The sequence below is a fragment of the Rhea pennata genome, chromosome 1, assembly GCF_028389875.1.
Source record: "Rhea pennata isolate bPtePen1 chromosome 1, bPtePen1.pri, whole genome shotgun sequence".
In the NCBI taxonomy this organism is placed as follows: domain Eukaryota; kingdom Metazoa; phylum Chordata; class Aves; order Rheiformes; family Rheidae; genus Rhea; species Rhea pennata.
The window spans coordinates 67,293,900-67,321,035 of NC_084663.1; the positions used below are offsets into that span (position 1 = coordinate 67,293,900).

At 37.5% G+C, this 27,136-nt stretch overlaps 1 protein-coding gene across 1 annotated transcript in view; it reads left to right on the plus strand.

The window, feature by feature from the left end:
- The window catches only part of WNK1 (WNK lysine deficient protein kinase 1), a 108,366-nt gene that overhangs the window by 29,850 nt on the left and 51,380 nt on the right, over window positions 1-27,136 (plus strand). Inside the window, 3 exon segments of the mRNA XM_062590504.1 lie at window positions 6,355-6,527; window positions 10,732-10,952; window positions 13,001-13,158. Of these exon segments, the coding sequence (XP_062446488.1) occupies window positions 6,355-6,527; window positions 10,732-10,952; window positions 13,001-13,158 (552 nt within the window).

Consider the following 27,136-nt stretch of genomic DNA (forward strand, 5'->3'; position numbering starts at 1 on the left):
GAGAACATTGGAGCCCACAAAGCCTTGGTTCCATTAACAACTCTGAATATCAGTGTGCTGTCTTGCTGGCTTCTCCTCTGATGACCCCTCATTAACCTTGCCTAAAATCCTTGGAAAGCCTTTCTCATATGCTGCAGAAGTGCACACAGAAGAACACTTGTCTTTTCCATATACTACTTCCGCTGCATAACAGGCTGGGCGCACCAGTTGTCCCCTCAAGTTTTCAGACATTTGGAAGACTTGGTACAGGGCTATTTGATGTAATCTCAGCAGAGCTAGGCATGTTATCTTTGTAATGATTCATTTTATCTGTTTTTCAACAGCGTTTTGAAGTCTGTCATTGCTCTGTGTTTGCAGAGTATATCACATAAAAATTACGCATTCCTGCTAATTTTTCCAATGTTTCACATCTCTCTTGGATAAAAGCTAGATAGTGTTGCTGCAGTGTAGATTTTAAAAAGACCAAAAAAAGTTTCTCTAACACATTGTATATAGAATTTCTGTATCTAACAGTATGATATGCCAAAAGCTAGCAAAAACCTTTTGTAATAGGTAAAGTGCTTGGTCCCTAGTTCCTTTTTTTTGTGATTATCTTCTGAATATTATAAAAGAGGGAGCAGCTCTTTAAAGTGCTTAGTAGTTCACATTTTGAACTCTTTGAAAAAATTCAGTTTAAACTGAGCCTCTGTTTCCTGTCAAGGTACTTCTTTTTTGTAGAGGTTGGAGAACCTGGGAAGATTTCTGTGTCAGATATGTTCTGATGTGCATAAAGGTACTCTTACTCTTTGGCTGTTTAATCATACTAGACATTGAGTAAGGGCAGTCAACCTGGAAGATGCATAGCACAAGGCAGAGAAGAACTAGTTGCTTCTCCTGTCATCCACATTCTTGGTCTCTCCTGCCGTGTGCTTGAGAGCAAAGTGCAGTGTGGCTCTAGTGCTTAGCTGTGTCTGTTTAATGCCAGTTGAGTGTAAGTGCCAGTTCTTTCTGTTAGTATAAAGTATCGATTATTCAGTTTTCCTAACTTGTAGAGTTTCCTTAAACAACTTCTAAAGCTTGTTCTTTAATCTGCAGTTTTGAATGTCTACTGTATTAATGCTTTAAAACTCTTTCTTTAAAATCGCTGAATTGGCGGTTTTAGTGCTTTTTGGTGTCATTAGTAAAAATGCACAGTGGAGGTGAGACCCTTACTTGAGCTTGGGCTAAACAGCTACGCTCTGTATTCAGCGTGAGCGGAGTACCACGCTTTGCTAATGTGGTTGTGCTGCTTCAGGTATCTGAGCCAGGTTGTGCAGCATTGCGATGCACCTTGCACATGCGTACAACTTCTTGTCATGGTGTTCCTGGGAGAAAACTCAGACTATGGGAAGTTAATAATGAAAACTGAAGGAAAAAAAAGTAATCTTAAGTTTCAGATGGGCTACTTATACACCATTCAGTGGGCTCTAGTCAGGTTAAGTGTCAAAGATGTGTTCCCTGTCCTCAGTTAGGTAGTCTGAATAGACATTAAGCTGTAAAAGATTCACTGTATAGATGCTTCAAGCAGATGAGCTTTGCATTTTGTAGCTTGGTACAGCAGCTAATTTCTTGTGTTTATATAAAGCACCTTGACACAAGAATAGGAGGGTGATAGTTTTGTGTGTAGGTCTTTGTTCTATGAATTAAATACAGTAATGAAAGCACAAGCCTGTACCTAGTACACCATGAATGAGCACGATCCTTGTTTTATGTTAGATAACATAAATAGCTCTTATAGCTCTTTTCTGACCAAAAGAAATTGGAGGGAAGTACACGGATAAACGCAGTCTGCCAAGAAAAGATGATTGCATGGTACTGAGCCGAACAATTGTTCCCCTTGCTGCCTGTCTCTGTTCAGGCCCCTGGCACCGCAGAGCTACTGGTCACGTGCTGGGAAGCCTTGCTGTTTGTTCTGGCTTGTCAAAACAATTTAATGTAGGTGGAAAGGCATGAATGAAATGAGCGGAGTGGGCTTGATGCATCTGTTTCAGTTCGCTCTGAGGGGGAGCCCAGTGGTTGGGATGCAACACTGGAGTCCTTGGGGGAAGCTATCTGTTCAGAAGGAACAGTGCTGTCCATTTTGTGGGACAGTTAAATCTGTCTGAGGAAGCAAACTCTACTGGAGTTTGACAGTTTGTGTATTTTTAAATATTTGGGCTGTATAGACTCAGCATGTGCTAGTTGTGATACAAGAACGTGGTTGCCTGCTGACTTCTAGACTTAGGGGTTCGTCTTGTCTGCCTGAGGTTGCATCGTTGCAGGCTTAAAAATGATCAGAGGAGGAGGGCAGTGCCTTTTATTATTATTTTTAATGTTACTAGTATGGATTCCAAAACAAACTGCTCTTTAAAGGACAGAACATCAAACTGTATACCACTAAAACTGTATCCAATTTTATAAAGAGGAGAATTTTTTTCCAGACTTGAAGCATCTCGTGTATCTTTTAGTTTCTAGCTGTTTGATTTAGAAAATAAAGAAGGAAAAAAAGTATTAAATTGGTTTTAACCAGTTCTACAGTTTTGGTACTGGAATGTTCAGTTGTGAAACCTCTGGTTTTGTTACTGGAGCAAAACAGCAAATACAGGCTGAAACGATCCATCCGTATACCTGTTTAGACCTCACAGGAAAAAGGCTTTAGGGGATAGGTCTATTTGTTTGGACCACCACTGATACAAACTGACCAAATGCAGTAGCTTATTTTGAATGATAGGCCACAAACCTTTTTTCCATCTCTTTAGAGGTGGGGTTAGAGCTGGGGCAAGAGTGGCTATTGCATTCCTGCAGGGTCCTGTTGGCATATGCAGTCTGTAGGGAATCTGAATAGTGCCCTAAGTAGCTGCACTTTGGAAATGTAGATCTGGGATTTTGACTCTCTTAGAGTATGTGCATGTAATTGAGGATCATGACAGCTTTGTCCTTCCCAAATTCTTGACAAGTGTCCTTTTCAATTCAAGTGATTACAGCTTTTCTTCTTTCTGCTAGAGCTCTCTTGTAGGAATTGTGTGGCTTTCGTGCAATAGCAAGTATTTGTTCTGCTGCTTTTTTCCCAGCTATTCCTACCTAATGTGGGGTGGTAACACCATTTTCAGTCTTACGGATTAAGTATGGCATTCTGTTTTCTTGCCTCTCTCAATGTTTTACTAGCTGCAGCTGCTTAAATGGCATGTTCGTACAAGAAAGAGCAACTCCTGCCTTTAAGACAGAAGTTGTGCTAACAACTCAAAGGATGCCAAAATGTAATATTTGACATGGGCTTTGTTCAAGTCCATCTCTACACTTACAGGAAAATCTTGCTGTAGAACTAATGGGTTGTAAGGTTTTGGAATACAAAATATTCAAGTTTTGAAAAATCTATTTGCAACTCTTTGTTTTTAAAAAAATCCTTAAGCTGTAGTAAACTATTTTCAGATTTCACTAAGCATGTAATTTGTACAAGTGTAACTGGGGGTTGTGTATGCCAGTGCATTTTGGTGATATAATTGCACATGTCATCTTAGATATCTGCACTTTTTTAAAACTGGCATTAGCCTTTCTTTAGGGAAAGGAATATTAGTAACTCAGTTATGGATGAGTTTATGGGTCAGGTAGCCAAGGAAATGAGGGTTGCAGAAGGTAGCTTGTGTTGCTAGTGGATGAAACAAGTGGCTCCTCTGCTTACAGTTCTGTTTAATGTTAGCTTTTGCTGCTGCAGTGTGTTCCTGTACGATGCAGTGTCTCCTTGGTTGCAAAAACATAGCTGTTATTCCCGAGTGAAATCTGTTGGCTTGTGTTTGTGTCCAAGCTTGTCCCAGTCGATTGGGGCACCATGACTTTCAAAGAAGTGTTGAATTACTTAGTATACTGCCATTGGTTGTGTGTGTATATGCGTGGGGGTTTTTTAATGCCGGCCTTCAGGTGTTGAGGGTCTGTTTCAAATGTCAGAGATACGTTTGCAGGAACATGATGATACCGTTGATGTGACCAGAAAGAGAAATGACTTAAAATATGCATGCCGTTAGCCTGGTTGTTGATAAGAGTGATTAGCACTTGCTAGTTTCTATTTGGAGCTAGTAGTATAGTGGTAGGGAAAACTGAATGAGGCCCTTAATGGGGATTAGATTTAGATAGTTGAAATGAGAGCTTAATGTCAAGTGTAGTCTAAAAATGGTTAGCAGTGTTTATGGGAGATGGCTTGTTAGAAAGCAGAAAATGAAGGAAAGTTGATCCCAATTTGTATCAAAATTCTAGTTTGTGGCCTAGAATGAACATGGATAGTCATAGTACCTAACTAAATCTACAAGAAATACAGAAGTAATTGTTGTAGTGATTTTTTTAGGAATTCCATGTATAATAATTGGATTTACAGCTATGCACTAGTTTTAAAATGTGGATTACATAGAGCCAGTGCAGAATCAGAGAATGGTGTGCTTCGTTTTCACTGTAAAAATGATTATTTTATTGTAATTTTGCATTCTGTTTGAAGTATTGAGAGTTTGTTTAGAAGTTTGTGTATAATAGGTTGACTGATGTACCTAGAGCAACTCATAGCTTTTCTGTATCACAGCTGCTGGTAACACTCAGTTAACTGCTCTTGAACAGAACTCGTACTGCCCTCTTTACGATAAAGAAAGGAAAGGTATTGGGTATGTAAGGCAGCTCGGGTAGAAGGGTCACTTCTACATTGAAAAAAACCTAAGCAGACGTGAATACCTAAATAAATGTGCCTGCTGAACATTTCTGAACAAAAGCCTTCCACTGAGGCTTATGTTTGTTTAAATATGCTTTTCTAAGAGTGAGAGGGAGTGGTAGTGCTAATTTCAAACTTGCAACTATTTCCCTCTGCAGAATGCTTTTGATGTCTGTAGGTTTAATTTGTGGTACTTAAGAATTCATCTTTTTTGTAAATGGAACTGTAGAAGTATGTGATTGATATTTGTAGGCACTGAAAAGCTGCTTATCCCAAAGCAAATTCAGATCTATTTGCAAACTTTCACCTGGAAATCTTTTACCATTCTGGAAACAGGGGCTTCATTTGGAAATAATCCAAGCTTGTCTGTGTCCAAAGATGCTCTGTAGACACCTTGGAAAAAGTTAATAATCTAAATGAATAGAGGATGTTTTAGACATTAGTGTGGCTGAATAGTATTGAGAAAACACATTAACTGTTAACAAAGGAAGAGGAACTGCTGCCCTGGGGGACAATAGGAGGTTATGAACAGTATAAGTAAACTCTGCTTATTTATACCACCTCCTTTTAATTGAAAAGGAAATATGCAATGAAATGACCTAAAATTCTCCTTCAGATTTAACAAAGGACTCGCTGGTTATTCATAAATAACCATGCTTGAAATGGCAATTGTAAAATCCTAGGGGTTCTTTTAGTGTATCCTGAAACTTTTTTTAATACTGCCTGTACATAAATTCAGATTATGTCAGTTGATCAGTCTGACTGGTGAGACTATGCATTGCTAAATTGAGTAATGTGCTGAAACTCTTCTTTCTTGGACTGTCAGCTGAGGCTGGCAAGAGCAGATCAGCCAGCTTTCCAATATAACTGAGACTGTGTTGCTAGATGGTATGGTAGTAAAGTCCAGGAATGTGTTTCCATGATAGGTCTCTGGCCAAAAGATTGCTGTCCGTCCCTAGTGTAATTTTCTTCTTGCTTTCCTTGATGCTGGATTACAGAAAACTTCCTCAGTTGTGAGTTTTTGCTTTTAATTAAAGAAGATCTAATCCAAATTCGCTTGTTCTCGAAATGTTATAGATGTATCCTGTGTGTTAGGGGTTTAATTCTTTTTCCCCCTGCGTGGAGAGTTAATTCAGTCTGTTACTGTGGATCTGGATGTTATATGCATAGGCATAATAAAATTTTTTACGCATATATACATATGTGTGTATGTATGTAAAAGTTTATAAATTTATACAATATATAAATATGCATTTTATACACACGGACACACAATCTGAGAAATATGTTGTAGAAATTTTTTTTGTCCAAGCCTTGAACATTTTTAATATTTTAGATTGTTACCCCCTCCCCCCCAATCCACAGTTTTATGTGAAAATCTCTTTGAGATGGAGGAGGAGGAAGCATGAGGAAGAGATACTCCACAGACTCACTGTGTTTACCTCTGAGAGCAATTGGGTTGTGAGGTGAGGGATGTCATATGAAATAAAAGGCTGTAATAGTCTCTTCCAAACAGACTCTTAAAGTGCAATTCCAAGCAAACTGATGTTTAAACGATAGTTGCGTACTATGAATGGACAAATAGGAGTTAGCAGTCTGTTTTTCAAGCTGATGCCTCTCCAACTAGAAGATAAAGCAAAGATTTCTTTCTTACTTTCCTTTCTCATTAGGATCGGAAACTGTCCAAGTCAGAACGACAAAGATTTAAAGAGGAAGCTGGGATGCTGAAAGGGCTCCAGCATCCCAATATTGTCCGGTTCTATGATTCCTGGGAGTCTACAGTCAAAGGAAAAAAATGTATTGTTCTTGTGACGGAACTCATGACATCTGGAACACTGAAAACGTAAGTAAACTCGGGTATGCCAAGGCAAATGATGATCAAGAGCGCTGCAAATAGGTCATATTTTGGGATAAATAAGGACAGAATCTTTTCACTGAGGGCTGAACTTATGCGAGGAGATTTTTTGGTCAAGAGTCTTAGTAGCACCGCAGGTTGTGGTGAAACAGCCTTTAAGTTAGCAAGCTTGTGATATTCTTGCTTGTGATCTCCTGGTAAGCACGCACAGGAAAATTTTCAGATCTTGGCTGTTCAGGAGGGCAGCGCTGTCTTTACCCATGTCTTGATCTTTTATTTTCTCTCAAGTTGCCTTCTGTTCAGAGCATAAACTACTTTAGATTGTGCTTTGAACTTCACAGTTTACCTTGTTTGGGAGGTATTGGGTGTTACAACAGTATAAATAATTTGTGAAGAGGAGAAATTTTATTTAGTTTAAACTTTAATGAAGTAGTGCCTAACAACAAATCTGAAATCATTGCTGAAATTAAGCCGATTCCTGAAATTTCAAGCTGTGAAGTGGCTGAGTGAAATTGAATCTGTCTTTAAGACAGTGTTAAGTAGACACTAGAAAATTAAACTGTAGCGAGAGCCCTCTTGTGGTACTTAAAGTTTACAAGGATTAGCACTGAAATCTTACACTTTTGCCTGCACTGTAGAAACTTGCAGAGCTGTGAGCTTGTTCGGGAACATTGCGTTACAGATAATTTTGGGGAAATAAAATTGTCAGAGCTTGCAATTCAGTGATTGTGGGTTATTTTTCTTAATTCAGTACCATTTAAGTCTTTGAGAGGCATTCAAAGCAGCCTGTAGAAGCTGGAAGGAATTTGCAATCCATTTGTTTAAAATAGCCTGAATGTCCTGTGGGTGCTGGGTTTCTATTATAATTTTTTTATGATGCTTATGGACATGCTGTAAAGTAGGAAAAAAATGTCCATTGGGATTCTGGATTGCAATTATAGGGAACTGCTTGTCTCTTGAAAATAGTGCTGGACAGCTAAAGATGCAGTAATTTTCTTTATATACATATGTTCAGGGAAGACTCTTGGATGTTAATTTTAAGATACTTATGATAAAATCATACATCTGTTGCTTCAAGTCCTGTGATCAGGAGGGTAATAAAGGTTTTACACCTCTTTATGGGTGCCTCTAGTTAAAGTTAGAATTTGTTCACTTTACCTTTCTCTATGCCAGAGTATCTGGTCTTAAATCTAGCTACTTTTTCTACCTTTACTCCTCCTTCCTTTCTCTAGCACATTTTAATGTCTGGATTATATGTTGGCATGAACAAGGTAAGGAAGGACTAGTAGACAATTATAAAGTAACTTGTTTTGTAGGAAGAAATAATTTGGACTTACTGTAAGATTATTTTACACTCTAAATTATGAAGGTGTATTTATTTTATCCAGAAAGAACTAAAATTCTTTTAAATTTGATCTTTTAAAGCTGTAGACCTTTTTTTCTCTACTACATAGCTTATGTGCTGTGTAACTGTAGTTTAGTTTATTCTTGTCTGCTTTACTTGAGAGCTGACAAGACTACATGAGAACTTCCTGATTTGCCACAATCTTAATATCACTAAGTATTTTGTGTACTTGTGCCATACTCCTAGATTAATATTGTAGCCTCATTTTTTGTTAAGAAATTTAACTAAGTATCACTTCCCTATTTTTCAGAATGTTTATCATGTTTTCTTTAATCCAAATGGTATTTTCCTCTTTTTTGAGGTATAGGATGTGGGCATTGTAGCTGTTTGATGAAGGAGGAAAAAAAAGTTATGAACACAGAAGTTTGGTGGTATCTGGAAGTAACTTTTTCTGATGCTTTATCATTTTTGTATACTTTCAAATATATACACGTAAATGATGTAAAAATTATTGTGGATTCATCCTTTTCAATTGTTTTCTGGGCAAATTTCTAATTTTGCACAAAAAAAAATACATGAACCTCTGCATAGCAATAGAAAGTTGCACAACTCCAGTATTGTAAGAATTCAATTGCTTTCTGATAATATAGACTAGAATGGAATTAAAGTATTGGAAAAACTGAATTCAGTTGTTCATTATGGTTTTACGTATACAACTGAAGGCAATGGCTTCTCTTTTATTTAAATCTCAGCCACTAGTTTTATCTCCTAAGGCCACTGTAGTGTGTGTTTCTATTCTGCTTTACACAAAGCTGGCAGTTTCCTGGTAGGACACATACCTCTGCAACTATTTCTGCTAACTTAACAGAGTTTCTCTGGCTTGCAAAGATGAAACATTACAATAGATCAGCAGCCTTTGGGTTAAGAAAGAGGTTGAAAGAGACAGCCAAATTTTGTTTTCCTGTTTTCTCCGCATTCATTGAAGCTCAAATCTAACCTCCTGATTTATTAAGAAAGCCTTATGTTCTCATCTTTTGCTTTTATTCTCTGCAAAGATCAATGCTTACTTTTTAAAATTTTTATTTATTTATTTTATTAACCACTACCTTGTTGTTCTGGTCTGTTTTGTGTCAGTTAAATGAGAGCAAGTTCAGCAGAGGGCTACCAAGATGGCCAGGGGCTGGAGCACTTACAGTGTGAGGAAGAGCTGAGGGAACCGGATTTGCTCAGTTTGCAGAAAAGGAGCTTTTGCGAGACCAGTGAGCAACCTTCCAGTATCTATGAGGAGTTCAAGATGGGTCTTAATGATGTGGGCCCATGTCCTTTAAAAGTGAGAAGCTGGCAGTAGACTGATGTATTTGAAAACAAGAATCTATTTAGGGATTCCAGATGCTGAACTGAAGTGCCCCTGCCATGTGATCTTTGGAACAAGCTCAAGAGAGATGAATGAGCATTGTGTCAATAGCAAACATTCAAGTGGTAGTTGATGGGATCCAGAACCTCCTTTGGTTTGTCTCCTTCCTTGGCTTGACTTTTTCCTTGCCTTTCTTTACTTTGGTTTGTGATTTCTGTATGGAACGGGGTCCTGATTGCTTTTACAGATCTGTTTCCACAGCAAGATAATTGCTAGCAACTTTGAACTGTCTTTGAACAGGAGAGATTAAAATAGCAGGGATTTCTAATGTGTGGAGTTCTTATGCTGGCATTAGTCCAAGTAATTTCATCAGGACTTGTTCTCAAGTAGATATGTAGTGAGTGAACCCTGCCATGGGATAACGTACCTGCCTGCTTTTACTTTAAGATTATGACTGTTTAACTTCATAGTGGTCACAGAATTTGCCACCAGTTTTGCTATATTTCAAAACTGGTCAGACTTGAACTGAGAAGTGCTAGCTGAATAAGAACGAGTCCTCCCTGTACGAAGCATACTTTTTCAACAATTCCTTTTGTAAATATACTTTAGTCCATTTTTTTTTAAAGGAAGAGAAGGAAACAGTTCTTCACTTTAAATGGATTTACCCAAAGAGAGAACATGACACGTTCATCTCCTACTGTGCTTCCAGAAAGCATTTGGATACTCTGATAGTTTCTTCACTTTCTGTCATTTCTAATCTGTTGAAGTTAATCTCATACTGTTAGGTCACAAGCACTGGAAAATGTTTTCTGGATCAGTTTTGACTCTTCTGCTATGGATTTTAAAAGGAGTAATGTTAGAGCAATTCAAGTGGGGTCATCTTCTTCCAGCAAAGAGATACTGACTTTATGTGTGAACTGTTCCACATCAGTTCTTTGGCAGAGTCTACATGAAGATCTGCTTTTCTTCTGTCTGCTTTTGTTCCCCTCCCTCCGCTCTATTTTTCTGAAGTAGTGAGTGGTATCAGGCAGATTCAAGTGATCAAACTCTGTCCTTCTCCAAGAAAGTGATCTCTGAATTTCTAACTTGCTTGACAAACTCAACAAGTAAATTTGAAGCAGGTTTCCAGTTTAGCATGGAATCCTTGGCCAAGATGCTTGTACTAGTATTGATAGCTTGGTCTCAGTTGTTTTGACTTCATAGCTCTTGCACCGTTTACAACAGCTCTTTACGTCATTGATCTTCAGCATTTTTTGCTCTTTTCTGCCTTTTCTCCTCTACCCCCTCTTTATTTAGTCAAGGAAAAGGCTCTAACTACTTGCAGCATTTTAGGGGTAATAGGTAAAGCAAACTCTTAAATGAGTAGATAATGTGATGTTGTAACGCATACATTTTTAAGTATTTGTATGCCTCTAAACTTAGCAGATCAGCTGTCTAGTTATTGTAATGACTGACCTTGGAATGTGTATAATCTACTGTTACTTTTTCCTTAGGTATTTGAAAAGATTTAAAGTGATGAAAATTAAAGTTCTACGAAGCTGGTGCCGTCAGATACTGAAAGGCTTGCAATTCCTACATACACGCACTCCACCCATTATCCACAGAGACTTAAAATGTGACAACATCTTCATTACTGGCCCCACTGGATCAGTCAAGATTGGAGACCTGGGTCTGGCAACTCTGAAACGAGCTTCTTTTGCCAAAAGTGTGATAGGTAAGCCTCTCTTGTCTTGGAGGCTGGTGAGCCAGTCCACCTACTTGAAACTTGAGTCTTAAGAAAGTTTTTAAAGGTACATGATCAAAGCCCCAAAATATGCAGGCTTTGTTTCTGGGCTATTGAGGTCATTCTGTGTTTCTAATGACATTATATGCCAAAGTTTTGTGCTTTTGGTATTTGTATATTGACATTAAGTATTTTGGAATATACATTTATTCCTCTGCCCAATGGTTTAGTGCAACACTGTTGATAAAACCACTCTTACTTCACTACATGTAAATCTGAAACATGAAAATTCTTCTCTTCAGGAAACATACAAATGTGTTTTTGGTGACAACACCTCTTTCTAACACCATTTTGATGTTTAGTCTAGCATTCATTTATACAGCCAAATTATTTGGATTGTCACCAGGCATTCATATGCAATCTGTTACACTTTAGTTTACAAGTAGGCAGAAACTAAAGTCTATCAAAGAAAGTTAATTAAAGCTTTAAATACAAAGAAGGTAATGCTGTCATCTTCAGGAAGTCCCTAGAATGTGGATTTCTGTAAGTTAGCAGGACATATTGGGGAAGCATTGCCTTATGCTTGCCTTGTTCTCTTCCTTAAACATTCACTAGTGGCCTGTGTCAGATATAGGCTATTGGGTGGATGGAACCACTGTAGTCATTCTTGTGACTCCTTTAAAGAATCGGTTTTATCAGCTTTGTTTTTATAGTTGCGTGAATAGGCCGCAGGTGTTGAAGTTGTTCTTCATACTCTTAATATTAAAAGCTTGCTAAAATGCAATATTGCTCAACAGTCCTGTATTGAATTCCTTGATGGGTTGAATGACACCTGTAAATTGTCTTGCAAACTATCACTAAAATATTTCCTGCTGCTTAACCAGGTGGAACTATTAATAGAAATGAAATGTGTACCATATCAACAAATTAAAATTTTTAAATGTATTCTTATCCTCAAACTTAAAATTGGAAAATTACCACTTATCTTGTTAACCATTAATGGTTAGCCTTTGGATAACTGACTAAAATTAGATTCTCTTTTTGGTTTAGTGTGGTGAAAAAAAAAACAACACAATGTGACTATATTGAATGATCTGTAAACTGTCTTGAATCTGGTGTCTGCAGGAAGTAACTCTGTGCTTAAATTTACAAAAAGCAAACTTGCATCTCTGGCTTAAAATTAATCTGATCATATAATGCCATCTCTTTGCTTACAGAGGGGGGTGCTCTGATGCTTCACTGGGCAATAATTTTCTGTGAACTATTTAAATGGGACTTGTTGAATCTCACGCTCTGTGCCTGTAACTCAATCTCTCTGTATTTCTAAGTATTTTTGACTGTAGGATGTTCCTCACTAATGCCTGTATCTGCAGTAGGCCTATAAATATACTGCAGGTCGGAAGGTAAGTATATGAAGAAAAGGGCTCTGGTGAGTGGCCTTTGCAGAAAATTACTTTTTCTTTCTCATGAAGATTTATATTTGTGAGAGTTTTTCATTGCAAGGCCTTTCCTGAACCATTCTACTCCAAAAAGTAAATGGCAAGCACTAGGTCAGAGACTAGCTATGGGCTCTTACCAATGCTATTTCTTTTGCAGCAGAGGGCAGTCAGGTAATTTTTGAAGCAAGGTTTAATATACCTCCTTTTTTACAGGGAGAAAAGGTAAGTGTCTTAACTCTCCTTAGTATTTGGTTTGCAGCCTATGGCTAGTCTGACTGTTTTCCCTGCTTTCTATCCCCACCCCTGTATTTGACTCCAGCTCAGTCTGATCTGTTTTGATACTTATATTGACTAACATGCATAAAGCAGGAATTACCTCAGCACTTTTGTGACATTCTTATTCCATAAAGGCCTTGCAATGTAAGACTCTCAAAGTATGTTGATGCAACAGAGTGACTAAGGGTTTCCTCCCTCTTCTTTTTGCCTCCACTTTCTCTTGTCTCACAGGTCTGCCCATCCGCTTCTTCCTGCGGTGAGTAACGCCAGCAGCCTCTGCTCGCTTTGAGACATTTAGAGTCTGAATCGTTCTTTTAATTTAAGGTACCCCAGAGTTCATGGCCCCCGAGATGTATGAGGAGAAATACGATGAATCCGTTGATGTATATGCTTTTGGGATGTGTATGCTAGAGATGGCCACGTCTGAGTATCCTTATTCTGAGTGCCAAAATGCTGCGCAGATCTACCGACGAGTGACGAGTGTAAGTTTCTCCCCACTACAGATCTTAAAGCTATTACAGCTAGCAAAGGACTACAGCTGGCTAGCATGGTACTGCGCAAGTGTGGGGAAAAAGACAAGCTGACAAGATTTGGGGGAGAGAGATGGGTTGGAAGGGAATGAAATGGTTCAACTTACCAAATAGCCAGTCAGAAGCCTGTAAAAGTGAGTGGAAATAAAACTTCATGTGTGTTGATGCTTCTTTCTCAATATATAAGAAGGTAACACATAGGGTTTAAGGGGGGGGGGGGAAGGAAAGAATTTTTTTTTTTTTTTTTTTTTTTAAGCCTCGGTGGCTTTGAAAACACTATAGGGGAAGTGTTTTGTAGATTACCTGGTACGTTTGTTCACTGAAATAAAGCCAGATAACAAATTCAGAACACTATGGCTTAGCTGCTTGCTGAGGCAGATCATAAGTTGTTATTTACAAGGATTAATAGGGTTAATAGTTTATTGAACTCCAGGTGGTCCTTAGTTACCCTATGTTAGGTGTATTTCTCATAATTAGGAATTGGAAATACTTGATAAGCAGAAGGCAGGTATTTCACACTGAAAAAAGCTGGTAAGTGTAGTGGTGGTGGTGGTGTTGCTAGTAATACCAAATAAAGGTGAGAAAAGAAGCAAGAGATTTGAACTTGTCCACCTGACTAAGCTAGGTGGAACCTATAGACCTTGAACATAATGACACAGAACTGTAATGCTAAAAAACTTCAAATGTTTGTGGCTAGACTTACTTTGTGGTCTCTAAAACAATGTCATGAAAACTACACTAATGCTGGAAATAAAAGTGAACATGTTCAACCTTCTGAGCATTCAGAAAGAATAGTGATTGAGGTGGCCACTGAAAGCAAATTCTTTTTTGATGTTGGAATTCTCAAAATAGCTGTGCACATGTGCACTGGAAAAGAAAGAACTTTTTTTGTCTGCAGATGGGAGACCAGATATTCCCGTTAGACTTTTGGTATGTATTAGCTTTGAGAAGTTGGACTTAATAATGAAAAGACTTTCTTAGCTTTGTGAAAATAAAATGCTGTTTTATTCCTGATGCCTTGCATTATAAAAGGCAGACATAATTGCTGACTACAGACATGGAAGAAGGAGGTTTTCATGTTAGAAGTAGTGAATTATGAGGGAGGGCTTGGTGAAATAAGTGAATTACTTGTTTGAAGGGGAATGTGGTAGAGGCGCAAGAAGTGGAGGAAAAAGGGAAAAAAAGCTGCTTTTCTGCCAGTGAGCAAGCTTTTTTCTTTTTTTAATCATAGCGAACTATCATCCATAATTTTGCAAACTGAGAGAAACAAGGGTAAAATCTAGCCCTTGCTCTGTTTACAGCAGAATCTAATCTGCAAGCTGCCTTGATCAGTGAAAGAAAACAAAGAAGCCTGTCAAAAATCTTAGTGATATTCTTTGGTACCTTTATATATGCATCTTAGCCAGAGCCAAAGAAACATAATTTCAGTGTGGAACTGTTGGATATGTTTTCTTGGAACAGGGTAGCATCTGAAGTTGATCTAACTGCCCTGCCCTTTCCTTAGAAAGCGCAAGAAACTGAGCTGTGAAGAGAAGAATTGGCTCATGAGGCAATCTTGGGCTTGGAAGTCCCCATGTCTTAATGAGCTGTCTTTCTGCTGGTTTGAGAAGTTGGACCTTCTCAAAGTGGAAAGTTTTGTAGTAACTGTTAGCAAACAAACTTACTGGAAACTTACCAAGGTTCAACTTACCACTTGTTTGTTATAACTTTGGCAAACTTGACCAAAAAATGATAGGAAGACATACCAACTGTTGAACTGAGTATATGAGAAGCACTGAATGGTAATGTGGTCCAGCATATTGTCCAAAGCAGGGTGAAGAGTGATTGGTCTCTGAGAAGTTTTTCTACTTTGCTCTGCTATTGGTGGTTCTTAGATTGAGTTTAGATATTGAATTCTTCAGCTTTTCACCTGCCACTTTAGAGAGAGTCATACCAAGCTTCTATGGTATCAAGTGAAGGAAATACTATTTCTCTTTGCTAGGAGAAAAGGATGGCAAGATAAAATGAAGCATATGTATGTCTGCTTCTAGGCTGGGAATAAAGACTATGTTTTGGTATATTTGGTTTGTTTATCTCCTTATAGTCGCAAAGCAGTTTCCTAGTTAAAAACAAAACCAAAAACTTGAATAGGTTTCAAGAAAGACGTTCTAGGACAAAAAGACAGTTGTCTTGAGGAATAAAGCACAAACCTGTCTTAACTGAGCTTGGAGAATTCAGGGTTTCTTCTATAACACAAAATGCAGAACCATGTTACGAAAGGGAATGTATCTTTGTATACTTTTTACCAATCCGTGAAAGCTCTGCAAACCTATACAAAGACCCCTGAAGTTTTCTATTCTTATTCTTTGTTCTTCATGAAAGAAAACAAGATTTTCCTAATGATCTTTCAAAAGAGATTTTAGGAGGTTAGACAGTATTTATAATCATGGGTGTGGGATGAATCAGTTAAGAAATTCAATACTTCAAAGTACAGTATGTGAATCATCAATGACAGAATGTAGTCAGAAAACTTCCTGTATGGATGAATCTAATGTTACTTACCAATGCATTTCCTTTTCTCCTTCCAGCATAAATTAATTTGGCTTATGGTAGCTGCTTAGCATTTCCAATTCAATTCTTCAACCTGTTGCTTTCTAAGGAATATTTAGAACTATTTTTAGATAGGAACTGTAGCCCTATAGTGCCTTAAATGAAAGGGCTGTTTTACCCAGGAGCATACACAAAGACCAGAAGGAAGGATAAGAATGATGAGCTGTCATTAACAGTGGTGAAAAAACATGTCATGTGGGAGCTAAAAACCACTGAAACCCCAAAGGCAGTAAGATCAGAATATGCGGCCTCATGGTGCAGGAGACAGAAGGAAATCAATCAATTTAAATATCTACCCCTTTTTTAATGTGCTATTAGACTTAGTAAAAAGGATACTCGCTCTGCGGTTACCTTAAATTCTAGCTATCATTTGGGATAGAAACCTGTAGAAGATGTCTCAGTGTCCAGGGCGTACTCTCAGGACTAGACTCAGTACTACAAACCTGAATTCTTATCTCGCATTTTGTCCGTGCTTTAGTCTCGCTTCTGTAATGGCCTTTGGCCACACCACACTGTGATCTTACCGCATTCGTTATTGCTCTAACTGCCCAGATAGGATGTTAACATCTGCTTGTAATATTCTGTTATGTGTTCTACCTCTCTTATTCAGGGTCTTCCCTGTAACAAGCAGTTTTCTGATTAAATAATGCAGTTAGATTTGATATCTAGAGGTTTGCTTACCTAAAGGCTGAAGTTCCTCCTTGAGTTAAGATGTTCCTTGGCCCAGCCAGTTGCTGTTGCTTCACCTCCTGAAAACAGCACTGCTGCGCGAGTCTAGGGTTTTCAGGGTGCTTGTCTCTACTATTTACATTATCTCACTGAAAAAATCCAATTTTTCTATAGCAAAGGAGTGTTGAGCCAATGTTTGTAAATTTTTCCTGGCCCAAGAAAATTACAATACTTTAAACTGGTATTCCAGCTCATTTTAAATAAAAGAATACTTTTTTTCATTAGAAGAATCTGGATAAATGCCTCACTTGAAATAGTTGCCTGTAGATTTTAGGGTTCCAGGTGTTACATTAAATTTATTTTACAATTCTGTTAGAGACTCAGCAGGCATTTGTGACAAAGTATTGACCTTTGTATTTGCACCCTCTAGTATGCTCCATCTAGACCCTTTCACTAGCAGTTTCTTTTGAATGGAAAATGATCTCTGCATGTCTTCACGCTCAAGCATAGAGGAGCCTTGGCGCCCTCTTTGTTTTAATCGAATCACGATGTTGTAATTTTGTCTCCAGAAAAACCATACTTTCTTCTCTGAAACTATACTGTACCTTAGAAATGGTTCTAAATGCAGTAGTTTGTATTTAAACAGATTACAGTCTTACAATTCCAGGGATTTTTACCTTACTGCTTTTTTTTTTTTTTTTTTTTAAAAAAAAAAACACTCCAAGATTTAAGCAATGTTCCTCTTCATCTAGGGTTGAGATTGAATATATCCAATGGGAACTTACACCTCCATAAAGAAACCTAGACCTTTAATTAACTGAAAATGATAAGCTGCACTATTACAGTAACCTTACTGTCTGCTCGTCTGCTCCCATGATTTCTCCCTCTCCTCCCAGCCTATGCGGAGACAGCTGTTTGTTTAGGTGCATTATGTACTACTGAATTCGGGAACAGGCCCTCCGCTTTTTTTGCAAGTCTGCATGATATCACAGCAATTATAGGTAGTTCCAATACAAAATGTAGTAAAGATGTTTAATTCTGTTTTTATACTTGCACAAAATGTGGCGCAAGATCTTGCTAAAATTCGGGAAGGTTTTTCTGTCTGTCTGCTGTCAGTCCTCTCTGGGGAATATTATTCCTTCGTTGACCTGTTTCATGCATGTTTATGTTAATTTGTCACAAGAAATACTTGAAATAGACTATACTGTTTATAACTTGAAACAGATGTAGTTACGGAATGGGCATCTTAAATCTAATTTCTTAATTTAGCCTGTTTGGGAAGCAGTACGTTGGAGGCACAGCTCTGCTAGCTTCAGCTGCTTTGTCTGAGACTGAGAACTATGTAATCCCTGCTGTTGCTTCAAAATTTAGCTTGACATTTTTACTTGTGTTGCCGTCACCACTCGCAGATGCAATGTAGCCTTCATTTACCTCTATATTGTATTTTCTTTGAGCTTTCTTTTCTAGCCACAGAGATCATTTTACTAAATGCATAGAGGTACTATTTTCTCAATCTCTAATACTTGGATGTGTAAGTATTTTATTTTCCAGCTGGTTTACACATCTTGCACTGGTCAAAACACAATTAACAAGGTTTATTATGCAGATTTAATTAATTATTTCATATCTACCACCGAAATAAAAATCGAAACATACTCATTCCATAAAGCTAGTAAGAATTGTCCTCAGTTTAAAATACACTGCTTATCTAAACAGAGTATGAATAGAAGACTTTTCCCCCCTCCCACTGTATAAACTTTCCTTTTAAGTACTAGTAGACTTACATATGTGTGTATATATATAGTGAATATATAAATACATACATCTATAAAGAATATATGTAGGTATGTATATCTATAAATACATACATCTATTTCTCCATACTTACTCTGACAAAGTGAAAATTTTGTCCTTGTTTCATCAAAAATACAGTCTCTTTGTAAACTTACCTTCTGAGCTGGTCTTAGGATGAGAAGAAAAAAAGCACTTTGCATTTTTTGACTTCAAAAAAGAGTTCTTCTGTACTGAAGTGTTCCACAGAATGGGCACCTCTTTTCTTCTCTGTTCTACAGAGCTTGAAAAAAGCCCTGGAGGAACAAGGTACATAATGAGTAACCTGACCAGGCAGTGTCTAGCTGGTTTTAACATCCATAATTTTCTTAGCCTGTGGGAACTGAAGCTTACTGGTTAAAGTCAAGGTCATTCTTTTGGCTGAAAACCTGTCAGTTACTGAACTTTGCAGTTTGGTCAGTTGAGATGAAATTAATCTCTTCTTAGTGACCTAAAAGTTAGACATTATATATTGTCTAATTTAGTAATCTGTATTTCCTTTACTTTCACCAGAGGAAGGTGGGCAATTCATTCCACCTGTGTGTCTCTCTCTTTCTTTCTTTCTTTTTTTTTTTTTTTTTCCTCCTGTGTGTGTGTGTTTGTGCTGAGGGGTCCTTGGCAGCAAATGTAGATGTCTGACCTTTAGACTTCCCATAAGTCTTACAGTGTCTAATGAACGTTTGTGAGCAGCATATCTAAAATGAAACAGTCTATGGAAGATCTCTTAGCTTTTCAATCATGTTCTGACAATTTTTGCTCTCTCTGGAAGAGGAGTAATTGAAGAGATCAAAAATTCCTGTTCTCCTTTTCCCTGCAGTTTTACTATCAAGCACCCTTTATAAATTAGGCTGCAAGTTACTTGCTCTTTCCTTTAATGTAAATTCCTCTTTTGCTTTCTAGAATCAATATGTGACTTGTTAGGCATTCACAAAGCTCTGTTTCTTTGCCTTGAATTTCTTGTTTTGGTTCAGATAGATGTAGAGATGCTCTTGCTAGCAAGTTTTCTAGTGGGAAGAACACTGGCAAAAATCTGTGGGGAAAAGTAGGGCGAGGGAATCTTCAAAGAGTTCAAGTGGAGTACTTAGCTTTCCATTATCTGTTTTAACAATGTGTGCTTTCAACCAAGTACAGGAAACGGGTTAATGGGAAAGGGAGAACTTTTAATTGTATTAATTGAAAAAAGAAACTTGAGACACTTTGATATCAAATGGGAAAAAAGTTACACATCAAATCCAGTTCCTCAGCATCACTCTGAGTGGATTAAAGAATACCTGCGCTTCCACCACTTATCTTCTCGCCTGTTCACCTTTTGTGTGTGTGTGTTGGGGGATTTTTGTTTTTAAACTAGTCTTATTTTCAATCATTTTAATAAGATTTGAGAAATACATAAAGGCAGCGAGGAGTCTTTCTGTGTGGAAGTTCAGTCAGTGGTTCATCAATTCAGATGCACAAGCCTTAAGAATAGAAGATGAAACAAATAAAAATTTTTTTCTAGGTTTGCCTTTTTAAAATGAAATTAATCTAGGTAAGGAACATGAAGGATCAGCTAGAACTCTGACTTGCAGCATACTGCAGTGTTTACAGAGCTAGGGCCAATTATATCTTAAGTGGGAAGGAAAAATGAATTCTCTTTCAAATGGGTTATTTGTAGACATAGATCACTTTTACAGGTTGATCTCTTAGAAGTGTTCTTATTATTCCATATCAAAGATTCCAGATTACAAAAATGGTTTCCTCAATATTAGTGTTATAAAACAAACCTGATTTGAAGCAAAATAGGATTTTTTTTCTTACTCATACTGCTCACCTCTGAGCCTGAAATGCATGTTTTCACAATTTTAAACTAGATATTATTTGACATTATCAGATTTAAATCAAATCTAATATGATTTAAAAATGATCATGTATTAAAGTAAGGGGGAGAATGTGAACTTCAGCTACTAAGATAAAATATATTTTAATGTGACACAGAACTAAATGTTCTGTGGTTTGGTGTTGATAGTTATTTTTTGAAACCTAGATGAACTAGCAGGATGCTGAGAAACAAGGGAGAAAACAAAAACAAAAAAAAAACCCTATGGTTCAGTATCTCCGGGGTCAGACCTCCTAAAACTGATGCTATGAGAAGTTTGACTGTGTTCTGTCCTGTTCTGACATCTGTTTAGCTCTTCTGTTATCTGGGGTTGAATTAATTTAACAAAAGACAGGAAGCTGACTCTTCTCTTGGGAACAGGGAGGTGGTCGATGTTTTCAAATCCCTGGCTTTGCAGTGTTATCGGAACCTTTAATGAATCACTGAAACGACAAGCTAGTCGTTACTGTGGGGAGACTGATACCTCAGTGGTGTTTATCAGCATAGTACCATTATTCAAAAATATTAATGTTAGCGGATGGGCTGGTATTTCTAGCTCTACCAATTGTATTGCTATAGTTCTGCAAGGATAGAGGTGGGATGAGTCCAGGAAAGTTTTAGTCCTACGGAAGCTCACGTGGTGTTAGTCTCAAAATAGCCTGTTTTTCACTCGTTATGTGATTCATAGGCCAGAACTCCACCAAAATTTTTCATAAGCTCTCTGTAGTTGTACCTAGGTTACTCAGAGCCTTGTTCCCAGAACAGGCATAGACATATGGATGTGTATGTCTTCTGGCATACTATGGTTTGTGCCCGTATTAAAGAGTGAAAGTTATTGAAGTTTAGTGTGATGTTTTTGCAGAAATAACTTATTCCTAAAAGTGGAAGGAAACATAAGACTAGGAAGTCTATGCAAGAAATTCTATTGCCTATAATGTAATACTTTTTTCCTAAAGGAGTTGTGACTCCTCTGTCCAGTGACGGTATTTAGAGGCTTCCTAACATTATGAGCTCGTGACTTTGTTTTAAGGTGAATTTCCCTCAGAGACGTTTCTGCTTTTTCATTTCTCCCCACCAAGTTCCCTGTGTGGCAGAGGTACTTTTTAGGACCCTTCTGAATATTTGGTACTCTAACAGAGGTCCTTCACTCCTAATAGAATAAGTTATAAAATAAAGGGGACAGTAAGTTTTGAGGGGTGTTTATGGTGCATTGTCTGAATTGTGCATTATTTTCAGAATTTGCAACATTATCCTGGTCCTGGTATAAGATACCTATTAGGTATCTTACAGGTATTAGATATCTAATAGATATGTTATAAGGGATAGTCCAGGTAGTGGAGGTGTTTGAAGCCTTTGGGTAAGATTTAATGTTGGAGAGTGTGCATATATGTATTATACATTTTAATCAGTTTCCAGCTAGTCTGTGGCTTTAGAGCTGTTATTGCTGTGTTTTTAAGATGGTGCTAGATGATGGTTTTTCTGCCAAATTGGTAGCTGTTAAAGCATGGAACGTAACTAAAAATTTATTTAGGAAGAATGTATTTTTCAGACTGAAAATAAAACATAGATATTTTTGCTTTGATTGTTTTGCCATCACACTTCCAAATTGATAGTGCCAAAATGTATATCTAGGCGTGTTTCTTTTTTTTTGAAAGCAGTTTCCAAGCTGAAGTCCTGATGAAAGAGAAGTTCAGCTAGTTCAAGATTTATATTACTGCATATTGTTGTTCAAAAAGCAAAGGCAGTTGCAACTAAATGTGAAAGTAAGAATTGTGTATGAAGATTAAACTGATCTTCTCATTCTCATGCAAGAATAAGAACTAAGTAGATTGTGCTCAGTCTGCTTGTCCAGTCAGTCTTTACCGTTGCATCAGAATTTGTATCCCTATTCTATGTATTTTTAAACAATGCCCTTTCTAAGGATTAAATGCAGCAATACTGTAATTGCTTGAAAGCTATACACTGAGGAATTGAACTCCACCTTTCAGTTACAAAATTTGCTATTCTAAAGCTGATATAATGCATGCTACTCACTAGCGAAGGGAACTGCAGTTACGGGGGTCCTGTGAATTAGTTCATCTACATCTTAACTAAAATTGTCTCTTCAGAGTCATAAGGACTCCTGATTCTGACCTTTGAAAACGAGTGATACTTTCATTTACTGGGTAATTCTGAAATACAAAGGACTTGTGTGTCTGAAGTAAAACCTTAAAATGCCAGTGTACTGCGCTAGATAAGTAGTCAAGAGGTAGTTGTAAGGCCTGGTGTATATTCAGCAGTAGTACACGATGTAGTTCACAGTTCAGTGTTATCACAAATACAGTGGTTGTTTTACTTTGTTGTTATAACCTTATGAGTGCTGGAAAATATCACAGTCAACAGGATCTAGAAGGAATTAATAGCTATTCGTGTTAAGTTTAACTGTGCAGAAACAACCTAACCCAAACAGAGCCTTTGCCCAATGCATCTGTCCTAAATTAGGTTTGCTGATGGGATGGATTTTCAAATACATGAAGTTGTAAAGCTTTTAACATTGTAAATGTTTTGGCTCTGATAAGTAAATACATAGTATTGAGGCACTGACAAAGCCACTGGATAAGCAACTAGTGTTCCACAGCTTCTGGGCTTGGAGATCAGCTGCAGAATACAAATACAGAAATGACTGACTAAGCAGTAATAGGTAGTCAAATGAAAGAAGTCTGTTTTCTTTTTTTTCTTTTTTTTTCTTCTTCTTCTTTTTTTTTTTTTTTTTTTTTTTTTTCTTACCAAAGGTGAGCCCATGCAAAGTACTAGATACTTAATTTTAAGCAATCTTACAGATTAAACTTTAGGAATAAGGAGTTAGCACAGGTGTGTTGATCATATTATAAATATGCCTTGTGCATATAATAACTTGTGTTGTACATTTGGGAGTTTTTTGTTTGTTTGATTCTACTGTTCAGTATGACTTACCTTTTGTATTTATTAACACTTAAATTGTTTGAGAGCACGTGGTAAATGGAGGAGGAGAACAGACTCTAATCAGTCAGGTTGCAGCAAGCAGGCCTGTGTAAATACTACTGCACCTCTTATATTTATAATGCTTTTGTGAAGTCTGAGCATGCACAATAATCTACTGCAAGTCTTTAAGGCTGCCAGATTGGGAAAATTCAGGAATCATTTGACTTGGGTTACTTACAGACCTGTATGACGAAAGGGTGAACTTTGTATCTCCAGCTTCTTCTGTGTGAAAATGGGCTGGTTGAGCTATTTCAATGACATAGAAGAGCTCTCTCAGATAGCTGGGAGAGGTGTTTTGGTCTGGATAATGGTAGATTACTAGGAGTCATAAGGTGTCTTAATTTGGGTTCAGAAATAATTGGCTTTTGCAAAAGCAAATATGCTTTTGATCAGAGGAGAAGAAAGCTAGGCCTGTCCTAGCTAACACAATTGTCTAAATAGTGCCTCATGAGCTAAATCTAGCCCAATGAAAGCTTTCATCTGGTCCTATTACTTGTATTGCAATAATGCTGTTTACTCTATTACAATATTGATCTTGTGCAGCCCTGATTTTGCAGGGTTAACTGATTTCATTCTTGAGAGAGTTATCAATTGTCCAGAATTAATTACTGCTGAAATGCTGACCAGAGAAGCTAGATTTTTATTTCTATTGTATGTGTTCAGTTGACTTTTTAATCTCATTACTGCAGTCTCAACTGTTATATCTTGTTTTTTAGCAAGAACAATAAAATCCAGATTTTTTTTTTAGGCTACTTAATCTCCTTTTAACTGAGTAAGTGCTAAACTGAAATCTTTTTCTTAAGAGATAAGAATGCATATATTGAATTGGACTGAGATGAGAATTATATTGTCTGGATATTTTTGTTATAGATTGAAATTTAAGGAAGGAACTAAACTGTAAACGTTGTTTCTAAAGAAGACATAGAATTAAGGTGAAGCATAGAGGTGGAGAAGGGAAGGAGTAGTTAAACCATTTAAATGGTTAAAGGTTTTGAGGGCCAGGCAAAGTAACTAATAGCAGGTGGTGATATTTAGAGGATCATGGGGTAAACCAATTTAAATGCTATATATGCTGTTGCCTAGGGGCTTTTTTGAGACTATGGGGAAGGAAGTAGGCTCACTAGCTTGTTTTCCACTGGAATTTTATGTTCTCTCTAAATTCCTGGAATTAATGGTTTGTGGCAGCCTGGATCTGGTTCAAACTAGTTGGTAACAACTTAGCAGAAAGCAAGTATAGAGATCTTAATTACTTTGTTTTTGCGATTTGACTTTGCAACTGATTCTATTAGCCTCTGAATTGCAAAGTCTGAACATTTTGTTTGAGAAGATTAATCAGTTATGGTAGAATTCCTTTCAAGCTCCGTAGCTAAAGCACTTGGGAAAAAGAGTATGAACGTGGTTAGGTAGTGGATTTAAAAAATAACACTCTCAATCTTCTGTGCAACTTGTGCAGTGCACCCCAGAAAAAGATAGCCTTAATTAAGTGGAGTAAAATATTAGATTCTGTTCCTGCAGAGTAGACTTGGATTTGTTTTGACCACGGAGTGTCAATTTGGTTTGAGTGCAACTGTAACAACAGCAACAGAAATTATAAGCAATGGCAAGCAAAATTCCAGCATGCTTTATTCAAGATACCTGTTGCACTGGTATCTTGAATTCAAGCACTTGTATTCAAACACTGTTAAAAGTGAAATGATAATCAATGGTAGTTGATGTGTAAGTGAAAACTTCTAGCTTGCAGAATGAAGGCCACTCATCCAAGCAGTGTCTTTAATGACTCTTTTTTTTCCCTTGACCCCTCTTGACTCCTTGGCTGCTTTCACTGCAGCTGACTGAGACAATTCCTAAAATATGCAGTGAAATATCAAAAAGTGTTGGTTTATAACGTTGGTACTGCACGGTATAATAACAACATTGGTATAATTGCGGTATACTTGAGGAACTAAGTAGTATGCTATAGTATGCTATCTGAGGGTTAAAAAGTAATCTTGAAAATTTAAAGATGTACTTGAATTTTGTCATAGTGTTTATCATCACTGGTTGGTCAGAATTCATTTGCACACTTCACATCTTAAATGATGCACATGAATTTCCAAACCTCCCTGCTCCCTGTGTACTTCCCCTCTCTCCAAAAAAAAAGTCCTGAAACTGTATATAACCCATTTTATTAGAGAAAAAGTTTTATAATATCTTTTTGAAACTAGATATAAGAACAGAAGATGTGAGACTTCAGGATTAGTTTTGGAGTAGAGGAAGAGGTGTTATAAATGTTAGATATGTGCACATGTGGTAGAAAGCAGGCAACAATGCTCTTTCCTACTTTTGTCCAGCAGTTTGAAAATCACCTTAAAACGCCTATTCCCTGGCATTAAGCACACAGCAAGAGAAAAGCACTTGACATTGCCAGTGGTAGCAGAATGTGGTGGTCGGGAAGGAGGGAGGTGGAATATGCTGTGTATCCTGGAGGTGGCTAAGTGAGAAGTGCTGATTTGTGTTCTATTGGGCTGGAACTGAAGCTAGTCAATTAGAGAGATATTTAGGTAGCTTCCATGGAAGGAAGAGGGGAAAAAAAAAGGGCAGCTTTTCCCCTATTTCCTTTCCCAGTCACCCCAAGTATAAAGTTAGCGCCTACAACAACTCTACTGCCAGTTTAAGTGTCCTTTTGCCAGAGCAGGAGTGCAACTGGATGGATGATGCTCTTATGTGCAGCCTTTAAACTGGCAGAAGACTGGGGTGGGGAATAGGCAGAGCAGGCAAACGGGGAGGCGGGGACACGCAGGAAGTAAAGCGTCCCCACGCTGCCTCCTCTTCCTCTGCCACTGTCTTCCTCTGCTGCCGAGGTAGCTGGGCAGGCAGAAAAGAGCAGGCTTACCTCTTGCTTCCATTTATTCTCACTATTCAGAATTTGAGAGTGGCAAAAGCAGATATTAAAATTAAATCTCTGCAGCCTCATGTACTGGACTTGGAAAAGTACAGGAGGTCTCCAACGGAAAACCATGCTCCCTTCTAGCTTTGATGTCTGCTTTCCTTCTGCTGTGCGTTAAGGCAGCAGTTTAGTAGATTCCCATTGGAAACGAGCACCCAGTTTTTTGGTGCATGTGTCTCTTTTCCTGATGGATTTCACAAAAAGAGAGATTTGTCCTGTATTTGTAATTGTTAATTCTCACTGTTGTTGCTGCACTCACAAGGACTGTGTTAAAGAGGTATGTATGAACTTCACTGTATGGTATAAGTAGCCAACGTAAAGGCTTTTGGAGGTGAATTGTAATTCTTGACCTACAGAACTGTTGAACTGGTGAGAGTTTGCGTAAACTGGGTCTTCAACTTTCAAACCTAGCTGTACTTTTTTTCCAGCAATTTTTAAAAAATGTAGATTAGAACTGCTGTTCCCTATCCAAGATGTTATTAATCTCACTTTTCTTATAGTTTAGCACTGCTAAGGGTATGTGACACTTTCTGTATCTTTTATTCTAGCTTATTTTGGTGTAAAAGTCACTCAGTGCTGATGATTTTACCTTCTTTTATGAAGCAAATAATATTTGTAGTATCTTTTACACTGGAATGAGATGATACATCACTGATCCTGATAATCTAACTAATGCAGAATATTACGTATTTCTATGAAAAAATTGTTTAGAGGTGTGCTGAGTTGCCTTTACTTTGGTGTTTAAAGTATCTTGAAAAGCTAGCACTTTTAAGAGTTCCTATGTATGTTTTTACTGGATTGATCATACAGCTGTACAAATATAGATGTTAAACTTTGAAACAAGATTTATTGTTTCATTTAAATATAAAAGAATCACAAATCTTATATGTAAGATTTGTCAAATGCAAAATCTGTGCTTAAGCATAAGAGGACTGCAAGATCAGTATTTAGTTTACTTTTTGATTGTTGCACCTTCTGGTACCTACATATATAATCCTATTCCAAAGGTATGGACATTCTTGCAAAATGTAAATGTTCAGGAGTTTTTATTTTTATGTTGGCAC